Here is a 21,454-nt window from a genome sequence, read left to right on the forward strand (position 1 = left end):
AAACAAATACATGTACATGTCACAACATACAGACTCAAAATTGAAACCCAGTCTTCTGTAAATGTGCAAGATCAAAGGCAATGACAGGGAAAATTTGAGTTTTCAAGGTCTGGCAAAATATTAAAGTGTCTGACCAAATGTCTGGCAAACAATTTGGAAATCTAGACTATATTATTTGGTAAAGTATTTTTATTCAGTCCTACACAAGTCCCCAACTAAAGGTTTCAACATTCCAAAAACCAAAAATCAAAGGAACAACCTGGTCTGTAACAAAAAAAATATTTGTGAGGAATATTTTGGGTTGAACTGGGGGCCATTCATACCAAAGATGGTCAAATTGGTCAATGCTGATCATAGATAAAGCCAAGGGCAAAACATATTGCTAGTATTTAAATAAAAACAATTTTAGAGCAAGGCAAACCTGAGCACACATAAAAAAAAATCAGAGTTCACAGATTTTAGCATGAAAATGATTTGTACGTTATGTATATTTGGTCAATATGTCACTCAAAGAGACACCAACCCCACAGGAATGAAAAATGTCTGCTAGAATGGAACAATATCATAACAGTTGAAGCAGCACTACTATATGAACAATTATGGGGACGTCACTATGTTTCATAAACTTGTTTCCAATACATTTTAACCTTCTTGTACTTGTAATGAAGTATATTTAAACTAACAAAATAATAAAACACCTTTAAAATATCCTATTAATCAATAAATTTGTATTACACGTATATGATTCAATATAGAATGAATATGGTGTAGTTTTACTTCATCCATATTTCATGAACATCTAAGCAAACAATGTACTAGAAATGTTTTAAGTAGCAACATGTACGAGTTACTTTGTAATTGATTTTTTGACAAACTATTTAATGCATAATTGGTATTTTTCTGCAGATGTTATAATAGTCTTTCACTACGGAGTCTGCTTGATGAGCATCATATCCTGAGTGTTTATTTACTGAAGATTGACTCCAAATACATAGTAATACAATTAGAGTAAGTCAATATCATGTGTCTTCCCTCGGCTTTGTCCTCCATACATACACTTTATCTGCAGCTGCTGTCAGTAAACACTGTTCTGTGGGATGAAAGGTCAAGGAATGTACAACCTTATGCCCTTCATGTGGCAACTTGTGAACCACAATTGCCTGAAAAATGAAAAAAAAAATACACTAATACATGTTATATCAATTAAAACTGAACCTATATCAGACACAAAGTGTTATAAGCTTAAACATAATAAAATTCAATATTATATTTACAGTGATATGACTACGGGTCAAACCCTGAAAAATCAGGGCAAGTATGGACACACCATTCATATTTGGTACATGATTAGACATGTACACAGGATAAAATGACCATTTTCTAAGTGGCCCCTTTTTCGACCACATACCAGTATTTCTCAATGGTTCCAGTTAAAATCTCAATTCAATCTAAACTTGGGATTGACACCTTGAGGTACATTTTCAATTTTACTCATGTTGTCATGATGTAATCAGAAAAATGTTTGTTGCAAGCCCCTCATTCTCAACCAAGTCTCAACCCCCAAAACCAATCTTAGCCTTTCATGACATAACACATTTAAAAGAGATCCATTCACTTTTACTCGAGTTACTGTCTGGAGATTTTGAAAATGCTTTTTCTGCCCTCTTTTAGTCCCTAATTTTTGAAAGGTTCAAGTTTTAACCCCAAAAATTGATACCAGTAGGATCTTTGTGGTAGAGAATATCGTGGAACAATATCATAAATATCCCTATACTTTTACTGGAGTTATATAGTTAAATTCAATGAAATGCTTATTTTTTGGCCCCATATTGGCTCCAATTCTAAAATGGTTGGATCATAACCCCAAAAATCAATACAAACCTTCCTTTTGTGGTTTGGAACCTTGTTCTAACATTTTATAAAGATAAAAAGATCAAACAACTAATATTTAAATCATTGCACGAAAATCAATTGTGTACAGATTACAAAAGTGCCATACCATTATACAACTGCAAATTTGTGTAGCGATAGTTGTACACGTCTGGAAATTCTTAGGTGGCTACTTTAATTACATATGCCTAGACGGGGCTTCTTTAATAAAAATAACAGTTCTTAGCATGTTAAAGAACTTGGACCCTTTTGTTCCACATTTATTACAAAAGTTTTAGTTAAGTATAATGTACTGTAACTAACTTTTAAAAAATGTGAATCTATTAACCAATTTATATTCATGATATTTTTATGCATTTTAGGATTACAATTTTATTTCGCAACTTACACATTGCCAAAAGACATATGCCATTAAAAAAAAGGAATTTTTCATTGATATTTTTTCAAATTTTTCCCTTGCTTGTGAAACTAGCAAAATTGAAACACAATTACAGTTTACATGACAACAACAGAAAAACCTACAATCACAAATACAGTATACATGACTATAACAGAAACATTAAATCACAAATACAGTACACATGGCAATAACAAAAAAACCTACAAGAACAAATACAGTATACAAGACAGTAACAGAAAACTCTACAAGAACAAATACAATATACATGACTATAACAGAAAAACCTACAATCACAAATACAGTATACATGACAATAACAGAAAGTCCTACAAATACAGTATACATGACTACAACAAAAAAACCTACAAGAACAAATACAGTATACATGACTATAACAGAAAAACCTACAAGAACAAATACGGTATACATGACTATAACAGAAAAACCTACAAGAACAAGTTTGTTAGTACAATATGATAACAATCCTGTACATGTGTAGTAAAGATTACCTCAACTAAATCCCAGAAGTACACAAGTCCATCCTCAGAACCAGATACCACACACGTGTCTTCACAGTTCAAACAGTTGTCTATTTTGTAGTCATGATTTTTGTGACCTTTGAACCTAAAAAAGGTGAAATTATTAGTGTAAATGTGATGGGAAGAAAGAAACCTCATTGTAGCTTAAAGCATTTTTTTCTAAAGTATAAGTACTTGTATCTTGACTTTGGTAAACATTGTGACATATACCTTTAAAAATGGTATTTGTATATTTATTCTAATGCATAGGCATATATTGACAGTAGTTAAAAATGAACAGATTGAATTAATTTTTAACTTCAAATGTTGAAAGGAATCAATGTATAATCTTAAGTACTTCAGGCAAATATCTTAAAAATAAGCTAAATGGTACATTCATGAATAAAATTTCAAAAACATCCATGCTAGAGGGACATCTTAATACGAAATTTAGGCTTTGCCTATGAAGGACAGAGCTATTTGTACTCAAACAGCATTTGACTTTGTTAATAATGCACTGCTATGTTGTTAAATTGTTGATATGGAAATATGCTTTAAAAGTTCAAACAATCACTTCCTAAGTGCATACATTATTTCTGAAATATGACCATTCACGTTTCAGGGCATCTACATATATAGGACATCATTGACACTCAGTCCCTTTGATTTAATTAAAAGAAAGGATATCTTGTGATCACATATACCCTTGCATTCCAAATTGTAGAATAGTTAAAGAAGGTCATACATTACTGTGATAGTTCTTTTATTAGTAGGTTTAATTATTGTGTTTTTTTTTCTAAAGATGTGTCAGGTCATTCAACAATTAAGCTTTTATGGAAAATTTTACCATTTGATTGAAGTTTTAATTCATGATGTGACTGAATTATGATTCATGGTGCATAAAACAACAAAAATTGGTATCCCATTCATTATGTTCCATGAAAGCCATGAAAATTGGAATCCATGAAAAATATCTCTTACACAATTATCAAATTTGATATAGTCCATGACATTGCATTAAAACTTAACCTTTGAAAAGACTTGTTAAAGTGATTTTTAACTATTGTCCAGAAATTGAAAGTGTGATGGTGAAATTCAATCATGCCCCAGTTTGTGGTTTGGGGTATAAAATTCTCAAGATATGTCTCAAAGGTTATTAAATATTAATCTCCAACAAAGAGTTGGACACTAACTCATTCAACATTTCCCCTGTATCTTTGTCCATAAGTTTGATAGAATCATCCATGGTACTGGTTAATACACACTGTCCATCTCTTGTGAATGAAGCAGAGGACACAGGTTCTAGTAATACAGAAAAAAATGATAACATGCTCAAGCATTCATATATAATGCATCATCAAACATAATACCTATGCTACCAAAGCAGATCCTGGCCTAGCACACCAGGGGTACCCCCTCCAGTTTTTTTCAGAAATGGTTGAAATAAAAGAAAATCACTGAAACCCCTCTTTGGTCAGTCAGTGTGACCTCCAGTTCTTTAATTCCTGTATCCGCCTTTGGCTACTGTTTCCAAAACAGCACTGTCAGATAAGATCTGTTATCATGCCATTGGTCTTAATGTTTCGAAATTGCCTGTTTATTTCAGAGGTTTAATACAATTAGTTGATTTGTATACATGTAGTTATATGATAAATAGACTAATACATTAAAAAAAATAAAATTTAAAAAAGCTATAAATTTTATCAATATGATGAAAAATCAACCATTTTTTTAAGATGGAATTGGTTCCTTAATGAGACCTTTAAATGCAAAATACTTACTGCCAATAAAATCTACCATCATTTTACCATTTCTGAGATCATATCTTCTGATACAGCTGTCTGCAGAACCAGCCAAAATTTCAAAATCTGACACCTGAAGACATGTGACGCTATCTTTGGCTTCATCTAATACCTAAAAAATGTACAAATGCATTCAATGAAATTGTCTATACAAGAAAAAATTATATAGAAATCAATACACAGTTATTCCATAGTGTTTTACCAAAGTTTTAAGCCCCTGTGAACACTCACCAGAACAAAGGGGATTTACATTGACAGGTCATAGGTCATTGCAAATTTTTTACCATTCTTTCTAGCTCCTAGTTCCTTTTAAACTTTCAAATTGAACTGTTTTCAGCACAGCTCTGATAATAACAGTAAGGTTAAACTGTTTCAGAAATAAGGAAACCTTCCTCTGCCCTCCCAAATGATACTGGCAGTTTCATTTCTTTTTAAATACTCCAAGCTTTTGAAAGTCTTAGAACACTTATTTGTTACTATGCACATAAGTATTAACCTTTAAAAATTCTTAAGCAGGAGATTTCTTCCTCAAAATTTTTTCAAAGCAGGACATTTGCTGTAGACTGCTTTTGCAACATGTTTTATGCTTAGCAACAGACCCTATTATTTCACTGCCAGGATATCTCATGAAATCCCCTTCCCTGAAAAATATTACTTGAAATTTTGAATAAATGTGGTCTTCATCACACGTTAGGGATCAACTTTTGAAGATCTGAAGTAATTCATCATTATCTTAAGCCGAAAATTCAAATAAGATGGCATAAATTTCTGCATTAGGCGAAATCTACGTTGACATGGGCACCTAAGTATGAGACTGTTGAAATTTTTATGAAATAAAGGGAGGCTCCTGTCAATAAAGAAAGACTTAAAAACACCTATGATACACATGTAGTATAAGTGCAAACAGTGCATTGGACCTTACTTTTTCAGACCTTTTTTTATGCATATATGTAAATATAGACATTTAATCAATGATCTAAATACATGTTTGTTTTATTACCAACATGAGCAACTAAATAAAACAGGAAAAATAGTATACCTGAATTGGCTCCATTTTCTTACTTCTACAATCCCAAACTCTTACAGTACCATCAACAGAACCTGAGAGTACCAATGTTGACTCCTCATTAAACTTCACACAGTTTACTGTTCCTAAAAAATAATAATATTGTAATTAAGAATACATGTATTGGAATTAAAAGCATCCCATTACCAGGGTTCGAAATTACTACATTGGTCTGTTAGCCTGTGTCTAGTAAAATCAGTCACGGTCTAGCAAAATGCATTATTATACTGGTCCGGTGGTCTAGAAGAATTTTCCGGAAATGTACCCAGAATTAGTAATTTCATAATTCCAGTCTTTTGTCGTGACAACGCTAGTAGGGATGGTGACGGCAAACTTATAACCGGAACAAAAAACTTGAAATAGGATACACTTGACTGACAGGAGAAGACTAAACAAAACATAAAGGCTAGTGATAACCACCATGCCATGAAAGCTCTGAGTCTGAATATGAAGCTGACATTGACTTTCAGCTAGAACCAGATGATAAATAAAATTGTGTTCACTGTTGCAATTAAAATTGTGTCATAGCAAGTTAATCTATTGAAAGTTTGTAGCCTTTCAAGTTCTAAGATAATATTTTATGTTGTCTTCTAAGTTCTAGTGCCCCATTAGTTGGCATCATTTCTATACATTTATTTTAAAAATTCCTTTCTTAAAAGATCCAGACTTCAAAGCAATAAAAAAAACACAACAAAAATGAATGAAATGCCACTTTTATTAAAAACAAACCACTTTGTGTTATACAGTTCAGGTTTTGATCAAGGCTCTGAAATCAGGTCTAGTGGCTTGTTTGCAGGTCTAGGTATTATTTTTTTGTCTATTAGACCTGTGGTCTAGACAAATATCTAGACTAATTTCGATCCCTGCATTACCATAACTTTTCATGCTTCAACTAAACAATAATTATTCACAAGTAAATGTAAAACAGTGTCCATGATGAAAATAGTGAAACTTGTCTAAACCAAACCCTGAATAAACCAATATCCTGTCTAAACCAATCCCTGAATATAACAATATCCTGTCTAAACCCAACCCTGAATATACCAATATCATATCTAAACCAAACCCTCAATACATCTATATCCTGTGTAAACCAATCCCTGAATATACCAATATCATGTCTAAACCAATCCCTGAATATACAAATATCATGTCTAAACCAAACCCTGAATATACCAATATCCTGTCTAAACCAATCCCTGTATATACCAATATCATGTCTAAACCAAACCCTGAATATACCAATATCTTTTAACCTGTCTACACCAATTCCTGAATAAACAAATATCTTTAAACCTGTTTAAACTGAACCCTGAATAAACCAGTAACTTGTCTAAACCAGGTGTTTATATTAATCATAAAACATTTTAAACCTGCATAAATCAAACATCCATCTTTAAAAAAAACGAAATTTTTCAGCCCCAAAAGAGTTAAGTATTAAAAGGTTTAACTGTAATAATTACAAGTCATTACTTTGTTTTTGTTTTGTTCTTTAAATAAATCAGGCTTAGTTCTACATGCAAAGCCAAATAATGCAGTCAGACTACTGTTGGTTCATGTGACCATATACCTGCATGACCTCTATATTTTCTAACAGCATGTCCAGTAGATACATCAAAAACAACAACAGATTTATCCATGCCACATGAACATATCTGACTATTATCACAGGAAGCTTGAGCATCAAGGACTTCGTAGCCATGACCACTGTAAGTCTTCAGTAAAATTTCTCTGTGAGGGTTCCATAACTTCACTGACTTGTCACTCCCACAAGTGATACAATAGTTTCCATCACCTGTCAAAGTAAAACATTTTTTTCATAATTCATATGCAAGGTAAATTCTTAAACTTTCAAACAAGTATTTGCCATAAGAGTAACAACAAAATTACCGAACACTAATCAGTTTCATAATCAAGTCAAGTCCACAGTCCATATTATAATCTGTTAGTAATTACACAATCACCATTTACCTCCTATTTACTAGGAACTGGCTATGGTTCCATATTAGACAAATAAAGAATTTTGCAATTCACGAATACAAAACCAGTTGAAGTGCATTGGAAATATGTCTGACCATGAAAGATATATCAAATGCTTCAATATCTCCTACATTCTTTGCCTACTACATCACCATGAACACTTATAAATTTTGTAAGTTGGGACACTATTAACATTTAGTATTTTTGTTAAGCTTTGTCACTTCCCACATTAATGAGATAGCAAAGCTTGCAGTTAGGGTGAACATGTCCATAAGGGGTTCAAATTAAAGGTGATCTAAGGTCCAGAACTTTCAATGTCTAACCTACATACAGGACTTTTAAAATATCATTTATCTCGGCCCTGGACCTTCAGTCCTTTCAACTGAAGCGTGATAAGGATTTTGCTTTTTCTCAAGTGGATCATTGATTTGAAATTAGGAGAAGTCCAGGACATTCCACTCTTGAAAGGAAAGTTGAACCCGTGGTACATGTACATGTCAAATTTAGTTTACATGGAGATGCTGCATAAAAAAATCTTGCAAGGTATGTGATTTATGTGCAAAGAAATGTGTAGAGATTTGGTGAATTATCATTCCTTACTTGCACTGCAAAAGCAGGAAAAGTATCCTGGCAAAGCCATCACAAGCATTTAAGGTAATGTCTCTTATATAAAAGTCATTATTATCAATGTCATTCTTTTGTTAAGAACCACAATTATCAATACCAAAACAGGTACATGCATTTTCAGAAGACTAACAGTAACGGGTGACTCGAAAGACCGAAATATGTGTCAATGGCCAAAATACACGTGGAATGACCAAAAGACACCTCAAAATATTAATTATATGCAAATTAATTCTCTTTGAAATGGTACTTTTTACTTTATATTGTATTCAAAACAAAATGTTCTATTATTTCGTAAATAAACAGCATTTTTAACTGAGTAAGTCAGAAAATTATGCATTATAAACTATAAATGTGGCAGAATGCTACATTGACTTGGCAAACCTAAAAGGATTACACATGTTCTTATACTATAATATTTAATTTGATCAAATACAAAATAAAGTTATCATCTATCCCCCAATTTGTTCCTTCTAGACCACAGAATTAGAGCCCTCACGCCATGGTGCGGCAATGAACATTGTGAGGGTGGGCACCTCCCCCTTAGTATCAGGCTGTATATTTTACATTTCCTCATTAAAACAGTAATCAAGGGAACCAAGACTTAAAAGTTTAGAAATAAAATTATTTATTATATATACATGTACCTATTTCTTAAGGTGTTTTTATTTTAAATTAAAATGTATATCAAATAACCCCAGATTTATATATAGGAACCACAGCAGAGAAAATACGAGGCTATGTAAAGACTAGAAAACTTTTAAACTTATTTAAAATGATTATAACTAATAAATAAGATATCCTGCACAAGACATGGACATATCCTTTGTACATGTAGTTTGCAAAAAACTTCGTTATTTAAATTTTATTTTATTTAAGTTTATATCTTATATTCTATACACAGGACATATCCAGATTCAGGGAATGGCGACTTTATCATGTTTATAGAATTGACCAATGCTGTTTCTTTCTTGGTACCAAAACTCAGTTCGCTTGTGTCGGCGTAGATGAGTTTTAATTGGAGATGGTTGAACAGGTTGCTGAAGCTGTCAAAATCCCTGTTGTTGTGGATAAAAATTGGACCAAGAAAAATCAACGGCTCTTTCGTCTTGATCTTCTCCATAACAATGGCCATTTGCTTGTAATAAGATACTGTTACATGCATGTCACACAAGTTTACTCCTATGATAAATTGGCAGTTGAAGATCCTTACATCTAAATGTTGCTGTTACCTCTCTCTACTATATTATATGTTTGTATGTATATACATTTTAGTACATGATGAATTTAAAAAAGTACATTGAACCCCAATTCCCTAATTAATTGTTTAAAAAGGTATAGGTAATGCAACAAAATTATAAGTACCATAATCTTACAAAGTAGTATTTAATTAAAACCGAAAACAATACATTTTATATTTAAAAATAATAAAATACTTAGTTCTTGTACTCAGAAGCTTAATACAAGACAAATTCAAATAACCTTATATATTTATAAATCATATCTCATGAACAAACAAGAAACGTTTACAAGTATAAAAAAAAAAAAAAAAAAAGAATTAACAAGTCATGACTATACTTCTATCATCTTATCTAATGACTGCACCTGGTCCATGCTCCCAGCTTTTAGTGGAGTCAAGAGTTGCTCATTTGCTTTTGTTACTTTGTGTGTATGATTTTAGTTACTTTATGTTCTTTGTTGTGTATTTCTGTTTTCCTTGTCTGGTCTTTGTCCCTGGATTACATTCTTTTGATTACCACTATTACCTTGGTTCCCTTGATTACTCTTTCATTAAGTAGAAACCTTTTAAAGAGTAATCAAGGGAACCAAGGTTATAGCGGTAATCAAAAGAATGTAATCCAGGGACAAAGACCAGACATGGAAAACAGACATACACAACAAAGAACATAAAGTAACTAAAACCATACATACAAAGTAACAAAAGTAAATGAGCAACTCAGACTCCTCTAAAAACTGGGAGCATGGACCAGGTGCACCGGTAGGGTAAGCGCCCTCCGCTTTCTAGAAACACCCGCCGAGTTGCTCATAAAAAGTCAAGTCCGGGGTAGACAAACGAGGAAAGGAAAACTATGACCTGTTGAATAAATAAGTTTTCATGGTGCTGATGGATATACCATAACGATCCACGAGTTCATGATGACGACCATAAAACTTCTGTAGTGATGACTTCAATCTTGTAGCAACAGATTTATCTCTCAATATTATGTTTCAATTAACAATTTAATCTGTTGATTATTTTTAAATGAAAATCATCTTCAATAACTTCACAAAAATATATTTCTGTTAAAAACCTTTTCTAAAAACATATTTAAAAAGTTTATATTGATTAAAAGGTTATCTTTCTTTTAGGTTCCCCTTTTGATGTCATCAAAAGAACGTATGGAAGGCCAGTGTTGTATATTCATATAAAAAATGATTAAAAGTCAATTTATTTGTTAATAATGTAACGGGAGTGCATGATTTGACTCACAAAATTATACTCAACCACCAAGAATCGAATCCTAGACCGCTCGGTGACAAGCCAGTGACAAACCGATTCGGCTAAAGAATTAATCCTTTAGCCAAGTCAATTAACTGGCTATTTAAATCTCACTAACTACTACAACGCAGGTAGGCCGTCCTGCCACAATAATATGCACTACAATTAAAATTTTGAGATGTCTTTCGGTCATTCCATGTGCATTTCGATCAATGATGCTCATTTCAGTCCTTTGAGCTACCGAACTGTAACAGTGCTGCAAGAGTGGAAGTACATGCTATTATCATAGGAACTCATAAATGTAATTTTATGCAAGATGTACATGTATTGATATGGGGTCTCTTTGGTTTCGCAAATACTATTACTGCACCATAAACCTGTCTGAAAAAGACATTATAAATATTAACCATTGAATCTAACGGCTCTCACGGCCCCTTGTTTACATACAACTGTACTGACAAGTTCCGAGGGAATGTCATTCCTCATTGTAGATAAAAGATTGAAGCAAAAACAAAACGTTGGCTGCGCTGCCGTCTGTCGTTGATTAAAAGACGGTTGCGTCACTGGAAGCGGTATGAATAATTTTCTGGATTAGAGTTTTTTGGAAGAAAAGAAGCAAAAAAAAACATTCAAAACTTTTAGTATAAATTACTGAAAGTTAACAAAAAGTGACTATCAAAGCAAATGTGACTGTACTAGGAATTGATACATTTAAAACATTGATATTATGTCCGGAATTTATTGTCATTGTTCTTTCCGCTACGATTTACCCTGTTAATATCTTCCAATAGAAATGGCGGCCTCCACGGATTTTTATTTGAGATATTATGTTGGACACAAAGGCAAATTTGGCCACGAATTTCTTGAGTTCGAGTTTCGTCCTGATGGTAAATTTGTTCATTTAATCTGGTGCTGACATTTTATAAATATTTGTACCTAGTATGCATTTTTAAATAGTAAGCGAACCTGATATTGACTAATTCATATACTACAACATCAAATGGTTAGTTTTCAACTTGGAGAATAATAGTAACATCATGCTTGTGCAAGACAACTCGGACCAGTATCACTCAGACTGTATATATTGACAAAAAGACAATTTGAAACATAAAATAAAAAAATTCTTAGGATATCAAAAGGGCCTGTTTGGACCATCAAAGAAGATAGTCTGAATTTCCTCTGACCCTGCAACCCTCCTCTTTTTTATTTGATTATTGATATGTCGGGTTGGGGTCAGAACGATGTGCCATACAAAAAGTTGGAGATTTAGCGGTACCGTGGAGTACCGACCTTCAACCGCTTGTAACGACTTTCAAGTTGAAATTGTGCATGTCACACCTACCTAGTTCGATTCTGCAATCATTTTCCTGTATGCTGATACCAAATTTGCTACAAAAATTACAATTATTATTGAAGTTTTGATAATTTTCCACGAGAGACCCTGTTTTTTTAACATTTTGAACCATAATAAGAGAAGACGGAGCTTGTTATTAACAGCCTTCAACCCAGTGTGATGTTGTAAAAGTATCATAGCTTTATGCAATGCAGGTACCTTGGGTTTTGTAGAAGGTACTTTTTATCATTTTCTTTTATAAAAATGTATGAAATTTTAAAATTCGGGAGGTACCTTTCAGGTGTTGGTTTCACAAAAAATCGTAAGTGTGAAATTGATCGTAAATCATGACATCACAATGCTATTTTAGTTTATGACGCCATTACTGATGATCAACTTTATACTTACGACTTTTGTGAAATCGAGACCTGCAGTAGCCTAGGAAGGTAAGAGTACCTGGTACAGTCTCTTAATGAAAGGCCTGGAATATGTGTTCAATGACATCGAAATGTAAAGTAGCTAAAGAATGGTAACTTTAATCTTAAACTTTAAAAGTAAGCTTTTGCCAACTAGGTGCACAATCATGTAAAAGTCTTGATGAGGGCAGCATGGTGCTAAAAGATAAAGGCATGTTGCATTAGTCTAGAGAACCTCTAGAATCTTTTGAGTAAGGGTTGGATATTTTAAACTGTTCAAATATTGGTCATAATGGAAAAAAAATCTGTAAATACCTTTTGAACATTTATCAAGTAATTAGCAATACAACAATCTGTATTAAATTGAGTTTTTAATCAGATGACAAATCAGTTGATAATTACTTTTAGTGATAATAACTTAAATTGAATTTAATTAAATCTAATTATTTGAATTAATTATTTACTAATAATATTTACTTTTTTTAAATGGGTTTGAGTTACTTATATTTTAAGGATGAGCTGAGTTGTCTTTTTGAAAATTCATGAAGAAGTAAGTTCTTTTTTTTCCCTTTTTATAATTATTAGCGATTCAGGCTCCTTGTAGCCTCATGTATAATTATTATGGCCCGATTTGTCCATTTAAGATGAGCTAAGTTACCTGTTTTGGCAGTCCGAGTTGTTTTGACAATGATCCCAACTGTCCTGGGCCAAATTGTCTGCAGGCTGAGATGTCCCCTATTCTTTCATATATGTACAGTTGTTTAGTGATAATTAAGTGTGCTTTCTAATCTTGTAGGAAAAGAGAACATGCATATACACTGTATTTGTACAAATAGTATGGTTCCTTATTGTAAGAGATGCATCTTTTTATGTCAAGTTTAATTTCAGGTAAATTAAGATATGCCAACAATTCCAACTACAAAAATGACACAATGATCAGAAAAGAGGTAAGTATAAGTTAAAAAGGGAAAACAAGACGTTTTTTTTTTCAAGTGTACATAAAATTATAATGTTCAAAATAAAGCAGGGATAGACTATTATTTAGGTCCTCTGTCCTTTAAAACATTTAAAGTTCATACAGACAATTTGAAATAATGTTGATAAAAAACTTCTTGTGTTTTCTGCATGATGTGACATGTACTTCAGCCAACCTGATACATGTACAAGTGTACCTTAGGCTTATTCTAAGATAATGTTTTGAAACATGTAAACTACATTTGTAACTTGGTGTAAGACCAATTTTTGAGAATTAGTTTTTCATGTATGATTCAGGCTTTTGTACATAAATCCATCATGGAAGAATTGAAGAGAATTATTGAAGATGCAGAAGTTATGCAAGAAGATGATGTTTTATGGCCTCCACCTGATAGAGTCGGTAGACAGGTATGTTTTGCGAAAAGTAATTTAAGGTATTGTGCATGAAGGCAGGTTGTTTCTTCATAAAGATGTACAGCAATGAGCATTTACATGTAAATTTACAGCACATATTAAGTTAATACATTAGATACTATTTTGCTTTGATTATAGGAGTTGGAGATAGTCATTGGAGATGAACATATATCATTTACAACATCAAAGATTGGATCATTAGTGGATGTCAACCAGAGCAAGTATGTCCTTTGCTGTATATATATAGCCTGTCTGTGAAAAATTGAACATTTCGTGACATTTAATATGTAAAAATGTGATCATTTTGTGACATTTTGTAAATAAAGCTTCCACTGATCTTTTAAACGACGTGAAATCAACTATCTCTGAAGTAACAAACAAGGAGGCAAATAGTCATATACATTTTTATTTGTACAAATCAGAACTACTTTGTTGTTTCTGTTATACTAAAAAATATTTCTTTATGTGGAATAACTACACACAAGTATAGGTTTATCAATGAATAAGAAATGTATATTTCTTTATCTCACCTCTTGTATAAGCTTAATTTCAATATAAAGCAATATACATTCTCACTATAAAGCCTAAACATGAGTGCACCGGTAGTATACAACATTTACAAATTGTTTTATTTCTAAATTTCAGGGATCCAGAAGGACTGCGGACCTTTTATTACCTTGTACAGGATCTAAAGTGCTTAGTGTTCTCTCTTATTGGACTTCATTTCAAAATCAAACCAATCTAAAACTATAAAAGGAGACATTTTAATGTAAGGGAAAAAAAACTGTGTAGGAAACTTGTCAAAACAGGTGGTAAAGGAAAGCTGTGACAAGGTTGCAATTTCTTAAATAGAAGGATCAGAACAGGATTCTACTGTTATCAGACCATTATTCTTTCATTAGACTTAGATGTATTCACTTTTATTGTTTTATGTAACATCATTTTTTTTTTAATTAAAATAAGTTTTTAATTTGATTGATGTCACTATACATGTTATGTCTAATGTCAGTTAATTTTATCCAATGATGTTGTTAATGAAGTAATACTGCTGTCAGTCTTTCAGTTACACCCTTATGAACAATCCAGAGTCAAAATCCTTCCAATGATTTTTACCACGCTAGACAAAAACTTAGTCCCAATAAATTTATGTTGAAGGTCATAGTCAATGATCAAGGTAACTAAGTACATTTTAAACTTCGATAGGATGCAACATTTGTGTCTCCTTTGCTGGCAATATACTAGTATATTACCAAACGTTAGTTTGATAGTTCTTCATTGATACTGACTCCCAATTGGGGTCCCAAATGTATTTTTTTCTAAGGTATTTTTGACCTATCAAGTTATTACTTATCTTTTGTTTGGATAGAAAATGAGGGCACAACAGCTTTTTGATGTACTTCTTGTAACTCTTCTGTTTGTCATACTCAGCACATGACAAAGTCATCTTAATGCAACTAGTCTTTTCATCACAGTGGCATGAAGTTTTGGCACATTCTCCTGTTGTATGGTAGGATCCATTTTCAGATAAAATCTACGAAAACTTCCTGTTTACTGAGGACTTTGTTTATTTACCTTATATTGTGATTGAAAGGGGGTTAGCCACCATCCACAAATTTCTTGTTTTATTAGCTCACCTGGCCATAGGCCATGTGAGCTATTGCCATCACTTGGCGACCGTTTTCATCATTGTCTGTCGTCGTTAACAATTTCTTCAAACATCTTCTCCTCTGAAAACTACTAAATGGATTTGGATGAAATTTAAGAAGATTGTTCTTAAGAGTATCCTGCACAAAATGATCTGACCGTTTGGATTTTTGATCTGTTAAAAAACAAGGCCACTAAAAATAAATACTAATAAATAAATACTAAAAATAAAACATAGGGGTCAGACAGCAGGTTTTTGCATATATCTCCAAAATCGTTAGGTTTAACCAAATTCTGACATGGGTAAAGTATTCAGCATGATCAGATCTATCTGTGGTCAAATTTTGGTGCAAGTTGGAGATATTGCCCATTTGGATGTTTTTTGCTGTTTTTGATGTTATTACTTTCAAAAATCTTGTCCTCAGAAACTACTTAACAGAATTCAATGAACTTCGGTACTTTTGTTTTTTAGGGTATTCTTAACAAAATGAATGTTTGGATTTTTGATCTGTTAAAAAACATGGCTACTGTTACTAAAAATAGAACATAGGGTCAGACAGCAGATTTTTGTATATATCTTCAAAACAGTTAGGTTTAACCAAATTCTGACATGGGTAAAAGTATTCAGCATGATGAGATCTATCTGGTCAAATTTTGGTGAAAATCTTTTGATACATGTTGGAGTTATTGCCCTTTTTGGATGTTTTTTCGCTGTTTTTGAAGTTATTACTTTAAAAAAATCTTCTCAGAAATCACTATACAGAATTCAACGAACGTTGGTATTTTTGTTCTTTAGGGTATCCTTAACAAAATGAATGTTTGGATTTTTGATCTATTAAAAAACATGGCTGCCTTTACTAAAAATAGATCATATAGGTTAGAAAGTATTTTTTTGCATATATCTCCAAAACGGTTAGGTTTAGCCAATACCTTTCCGGGGTCAAAGTTGTCAGACGACTCCATGTAAGAGTTCTTGCCCTTGAGAGGTGAAAAATGACTTTTTTTAGTTTTCAGCCAATATCTTAAAAACTGTGATAGATAGAATGAAAGTTTCAGTTGCTGAAATGATTCTCATAATAAGGCCTACAAAAGTCTTCAGGGATCGAAGTTATCAGATGGGTTTTTTATTCGTGAAAAAAAAATCAGTCCCATTTACCAAATTTCTGGCATCGGGTAATATTATTCAGCATCGTGAGATGGACCTAAGCCAAAATTTTCAAAACCATTCGTCGGCCCCTGAAACAGTTTTTTGGGGGCATTTTTCACATGACCAAACTTGGAAATCTTCTCAAAAACCATTACACAGAATTCAATAAAAGTTGGTATATTTGTTTCTTAGCGTATCCCACACAAAATGACCGTGGGACTTTTTAGTCGTGAAATAAACATGGCTGCCGTTACTTAAAAAAAAAGAACATATAGGGGACAGAAGGAAGTTTTTTTTGCAAATAACTTAAAAACCGTTGCCTGTAGAGAAATTCTGCCAGAGGATAATATTTTTCAGCAAGCCATCATGAGACAGACCTATGCCGAAATTTTCAAAATTAACCATTCATCGACTGATGTAGGAGTTAAGTTTTTTTTTTTTTTCACATGTACAATTTTGAAAATCTTCCCTAAAACCATTTAATATCATTTAATGAAAATAAGCATATTAGTTCTTTAGTGTATTGTGCTCAAAATAACGTGATTTTTAATCCGTGAATACTATACTAAAAATGGAACCTAGGGGTCGGAGTTTTTTTTTTTTTAAATAATTCAAAAATTGTTGCCTTTAATTCTGGTTCAGGTCATGAAAATGCTAAAAGCATTTCCTGCAGTTGATTTTAACTTAGCCTGTCTCATTCCTCAAGTTCTTCAAACAAGCAAATGGTTAACAAAGTGAGCAATTCAGGCTCTCTTGAGCCTTTAGTTTTTTCGCACTGTCATTAAAGTTACGCATTAGTAAAACAATAAAATTATAGAGTATTTGCAAAATAGTGCATGTATAATGTTTTAATGAAGACTGATATTAAAGCCCTTTGGTACACGGGTACTTGATAAGCGTACTTTGTATGTTATCCAAATGTCTTGCCTCGCCCATCCCTGTAAGCTATTAAAGTAGTGCTAGAAGTTGTATGGCAAGATAATTTCTAATATCGACAAAAAATAGCGAAGCGAAGCGTCATAAGCGGGATGATATGAAAAAAAAGGTATTACCTAAAGGTGATCATATGGAAATAAGACGATCTACATACATTATGTAGCAAACCGAATAAAATAGATTACACTTAAAACAGAAGTTAAGGGAAACAAGAAGTTGCACATTAAAATAAGCAACAAAAAAAATATTAACTCCTACAAAAAAATCGGGGGTGATATCAGATGCTCCGGCAGAGTGGGTATGTCCTGCTCTTCCAGCGACACCCGTCATATTGCAAGTGAGTATCAACAATAATGCAGCTCAGCTACAATTTGATGCCATCTAAAATATGGAGGAACGGAAATCCAACATCTACGCCCATTCAATATTTTTCAAGTTAAACCTGGTTGTAATTTAAAATCAAAGGTTATTAATTGGATCAATGAAAATGAAAGGGGTAATGGGGATGGCCCATATTGGTAAAACTAACAGAGTCCTTCGTTCGACCACAAGCACAACTCTTTAGAATATATATTGACCCTCTTTTCCTATTATTGAACGTCTTGTGCCTGTGGTTCGAGCACCCGAGCTTTGCCATGCACAAGAAAAAAACATGTTATGCAATGGAAATGAAAAAAAAATTGAAAGGGGTAATGGGAATGGCCCACATTGGTAAAACTAACAGAGTCCTTCGTTCGACAACAAACACAACTCTTTAGAATATATAATAAAAAGAGCTTTGCCATGCACAAGAAAAACATGTTGTGCAATGGCAAAAGTTTCAATAGTACAGGGATCCCGTGGCGGATCCGTTACAAATCACATTGTTCGTACAATAAACGTGTTACGTTCTTATTAGCGACACAACTTGATAATTACATCTAATTTGAGTTAACACATAGACCTACACCAAGTCCTCTACTGCCAACATGTCTTTTAGCATGTTAAGGGGAAGGGCATAGTTTTCAGTCCTAGTACATAACTACTTAAATTGTTATAATTGCTACCCGAAGTTTTTTTATGACGACTTTCACCTTAACTGAAAACTGTTCCTTAATTTAAGTTATGGTCTAGTAGTCGAAATTTTCTTTTGATGGAATGAAGTTTTGGGATAGTTTCCTCCTTTCAAATATTCTATAGTAGTCACAATGAACTTAAATTCACATTGAAGTTATGTCTTTTTTCTTTCATTAATGTCTGGGGCGGATCCAGACACTTTGAAAAGGAGGGGTGAGAGTCGGAATTCCTCAAAACATATGAGGTGCTATGACATTTTTTACCTTTTTTTGTCAATTTTACACATGAAAATGACAAATTTTCCAATAAAAAGGAGGGGTGCCAATATGGCACGCCGTATTTATATTTTTGCCTTGTTCAATATCTTTTGTACTTTATTAGATATATTATAAACTTTACAAGATATCTTATACATGTTTATTATCAAAGATATCTTATATACTTCATCAGATATCTTATAACTTTTATAAAATAACTTATAATGTACAGGAGATATCTTGAACATGGAATAAATATAAATACGGCGTGCCATATTAAAAACGTTATTAAGATATCTTATAAAATTTATGAGATATCTTATATACTATGTAAGATATCTCATATATTTAATGAAATATCTTATAAGGAAAAAGTTATATGATGTCTTATCAAGAATATAAGATAACTCATAAACTATATAACATATCTAATATACCTTATCAGATATCTCATATATCTAATAAATATCTTGTTAACTGTACATTATATGAGATATTTTATAAAATTTATAAGATATCTTATCAAAATTGGAAGATATCTCATAAATTATATAAGATATCCTTAAAGAGGAATAAATATAAATACGGCGTGCCATATGCCAATCCCTCGTACCCCCTGCATGCGCCACTGAATGTTTTCATTCTCCCTTCTTTAAGGCAATCATTTGATAAGCAATGGAAAGGGGGGTCGGATTCGAACAAAATTTTGTTTTATGCTGAACACAATAAATTATTTCACGCTTGCATGTGAACAAATCCTGGCTAAACTGAAGCCCTTATTTGTTCGGTATAACGTCACAATCGTACGACGCCACAAATCAGTCGTCAAGAAAAGCTCAGGTTTCAGTAGAATGTTCTGGTAGAAGCCAACTATCCTATCATGTATGCTATAAATGTAGCCGAGGCTGTGTATGAACATGGGAACTGTGATTTCTGCAAGCAACGCGAGGTTAAGGTCAAACCATTGCTCTGCAAGCGACATTTCTATTGCAGAACGTGCAATGATTTTTCGCCGAAATTCCAAAGAGGAGATTTGCAATGTAGGGTTTGCTTTGAACGATTGAGACAGAGAACCGAAAAAAGTTTTAAAATAGTGGACAGTTTCCTTGATGCATTTATATAATGCCAGCCGTCTGCATAACTGAGGAAGGGGAGTTGCAAGTATATTTATATTTTAGTAGCAACCAAAATTAAAATCTACACCACTTCTCCGATTGGATGGGAAACATACTGTTTTACCCTCTTCTGTGCATCCATGTTTCCACTCACAATAATTTTTATGGTCACAGTTTTCTCGGCAACTAGTCTTTTCATCACAGTGGCTTAAAGTTTTAGCACATTCTCCTGTTGTATGGTAGGATCCATTTTCAGACAAAATCTACGAAAAATTCCTGTTTGCTGAGGACTTTGTTTATTTACCTTATATTGTGATTGAAAGGGGGTTAGCCACCATCCACAAATTTCTTGTTTTATTAGCTCACCTGGCCATAGGCCATGTGAGCTATTGCCGTCACTTGGCGACCGTTGTCATCGTTGTCTGTCGTCGTTAACAATTTCTTCAAACATCTTCTCCTCCGAAAACTACTAAATGGATTTGGATGAAATTTAAGATGATTATTCTTTAGAGTATCCTGCACAAAATGATATGACCGTTTGGATTTTTGATCTGTTAAAAAACATGGCCACTAAAAATAAATACTAATAATAAATACTAAAAATAAAACATAGGGGTCAGACAGCAGTTTTTTGCATATCTCCAAAATCGTTAGGTTTAACCAAATTCTGACATGGGTAAAGTATTCAGCATGATGAGATCTATCTGTAGTCAAATTTTGGTGCAAGTTGGAGTTATTGCCCTTTTTGGATGTTTTTTGCTGTTTTTGATGTTATTACTTCAAAAATCTTGTCCTCAGAAACTGCTTTACAGGATTCAATGAACTTCGGTACTTTTGTTTTTTATGGTATTCTTAACAAAATGAATGTTTTGATTTTCGATCTGTTAAAAATTAACCATTCATCGACTGATGTAGGAGTTAAGTTTTTGTTTTTGTTTTTGTTTTCACATGTACAATTTTGAAAATCTTCTCTAAAACCATTTAATATCATTTATTGAAAATAAGCATATTAGTTCTTTAGTGTATTGTGCTCAAAATAACATGTGATTTTTAATCCGTGAATACTATACTAAAAATGGAAGCTAGGGGTCGGAGTTTTTTTTTAAATAATTCAAAAATTGTTGCCTTTAATTCTGGTTCAGGTCATGAAAATGCTAAAAGCATTTCCTGCAGTTGATTTTAACTTAGCCTGTCTCATTCCTCAAGTTCTTCAAACAAGCAAATGGTTAACAAAGTGAGCAATTCAGGCTCTCGTGAGCCTTTAGTTTTTTCGCACTGTCATTAAAGTTACGCATTAGTAAAATAGTAAAGTTATAGAGTATTTGCAAAATAGTGCATGTATAATGTTTTAATCAAGACTGATATTAAAGCCCTTTGGTAC

The 21,454-nt window shown here is 32.7% G+C and overlaps 2 protein-coding genes across 2 annotated transcripts; one reads left to right on the plus strand and one right to left on the minus strand.

Moving 5' to 3' along the window:
• Window positions 1–708: 708 nt before the first annotated feature.
• Window positions 709–11,347, minus strand: LOC148625130 (WD repeat domain-containing protein 83-like). Its single transcript, XM_088568434.1, has 7 exons — window positions 11,188–11,347; window positions 7,247–7,471; window positions 5,650–5,762; window positions 4,590–4,722; window positions 4,002–4,110; window positions 2,800–2,914; window positions 709–1,160 (listed from the first exon to the last, which is right to left on the minus strand). Exons 1-7 carry the CDS (start codon window positions 11,264–11,266, stop codon window positions 1,020–1,022), a joined length of 915 nt encoding a protein of 304 aa, XP_088424560.1. The 5' UTR covers window positions 11,267–11,347; the 3' UTR covers window positions 709–1,019.
• A 168-nt stretch (window positions 11,348–11,515) lies between these two features.
• On the plus strand, window positions 11,516–14,893 carry LOC148625131 (protein mago nashi homolog 2-like). Its single transcript, XM_088568436.1, has 5 exons — window positions 11,516–11,667; window positions 13,418–13,476; window positions 13,802–13,912; window positions 14,057–14,139; window positions 14,564–14,893. The coding sequence occupies exons 1-5, from the start codon at window positions 11,574–11,576 to the stop codon at window positions 14,661–14,663; spliced, it is 447 nt and encodes a 148-aa protein (XP_088424562.1). The 5' UTR covers window positions 11,516–11,573; the 3' UTR covers window positions 14,664–14,893.
• The last annotated feature ends 6,561 nt before the right edge of the window (window positions 14,894–21,454 follow it).

The sequence above is a fragment of the Perna viridis genome, chromosome 2, assembly GCF_037379345.1.
Source record: "Perna viridis isolate PV_CMFRI_1.1 ecotype Kerala chromosome 2, ASM3737934v1, whole genome shotgun sequence".
NCBI classification, from domain to species: domain Eukaryota; kingdom Metazoa; phylum Mollusca; class Bivalvia; order Mytilida; family Mytilidae; genus Perna; species Perna viridis.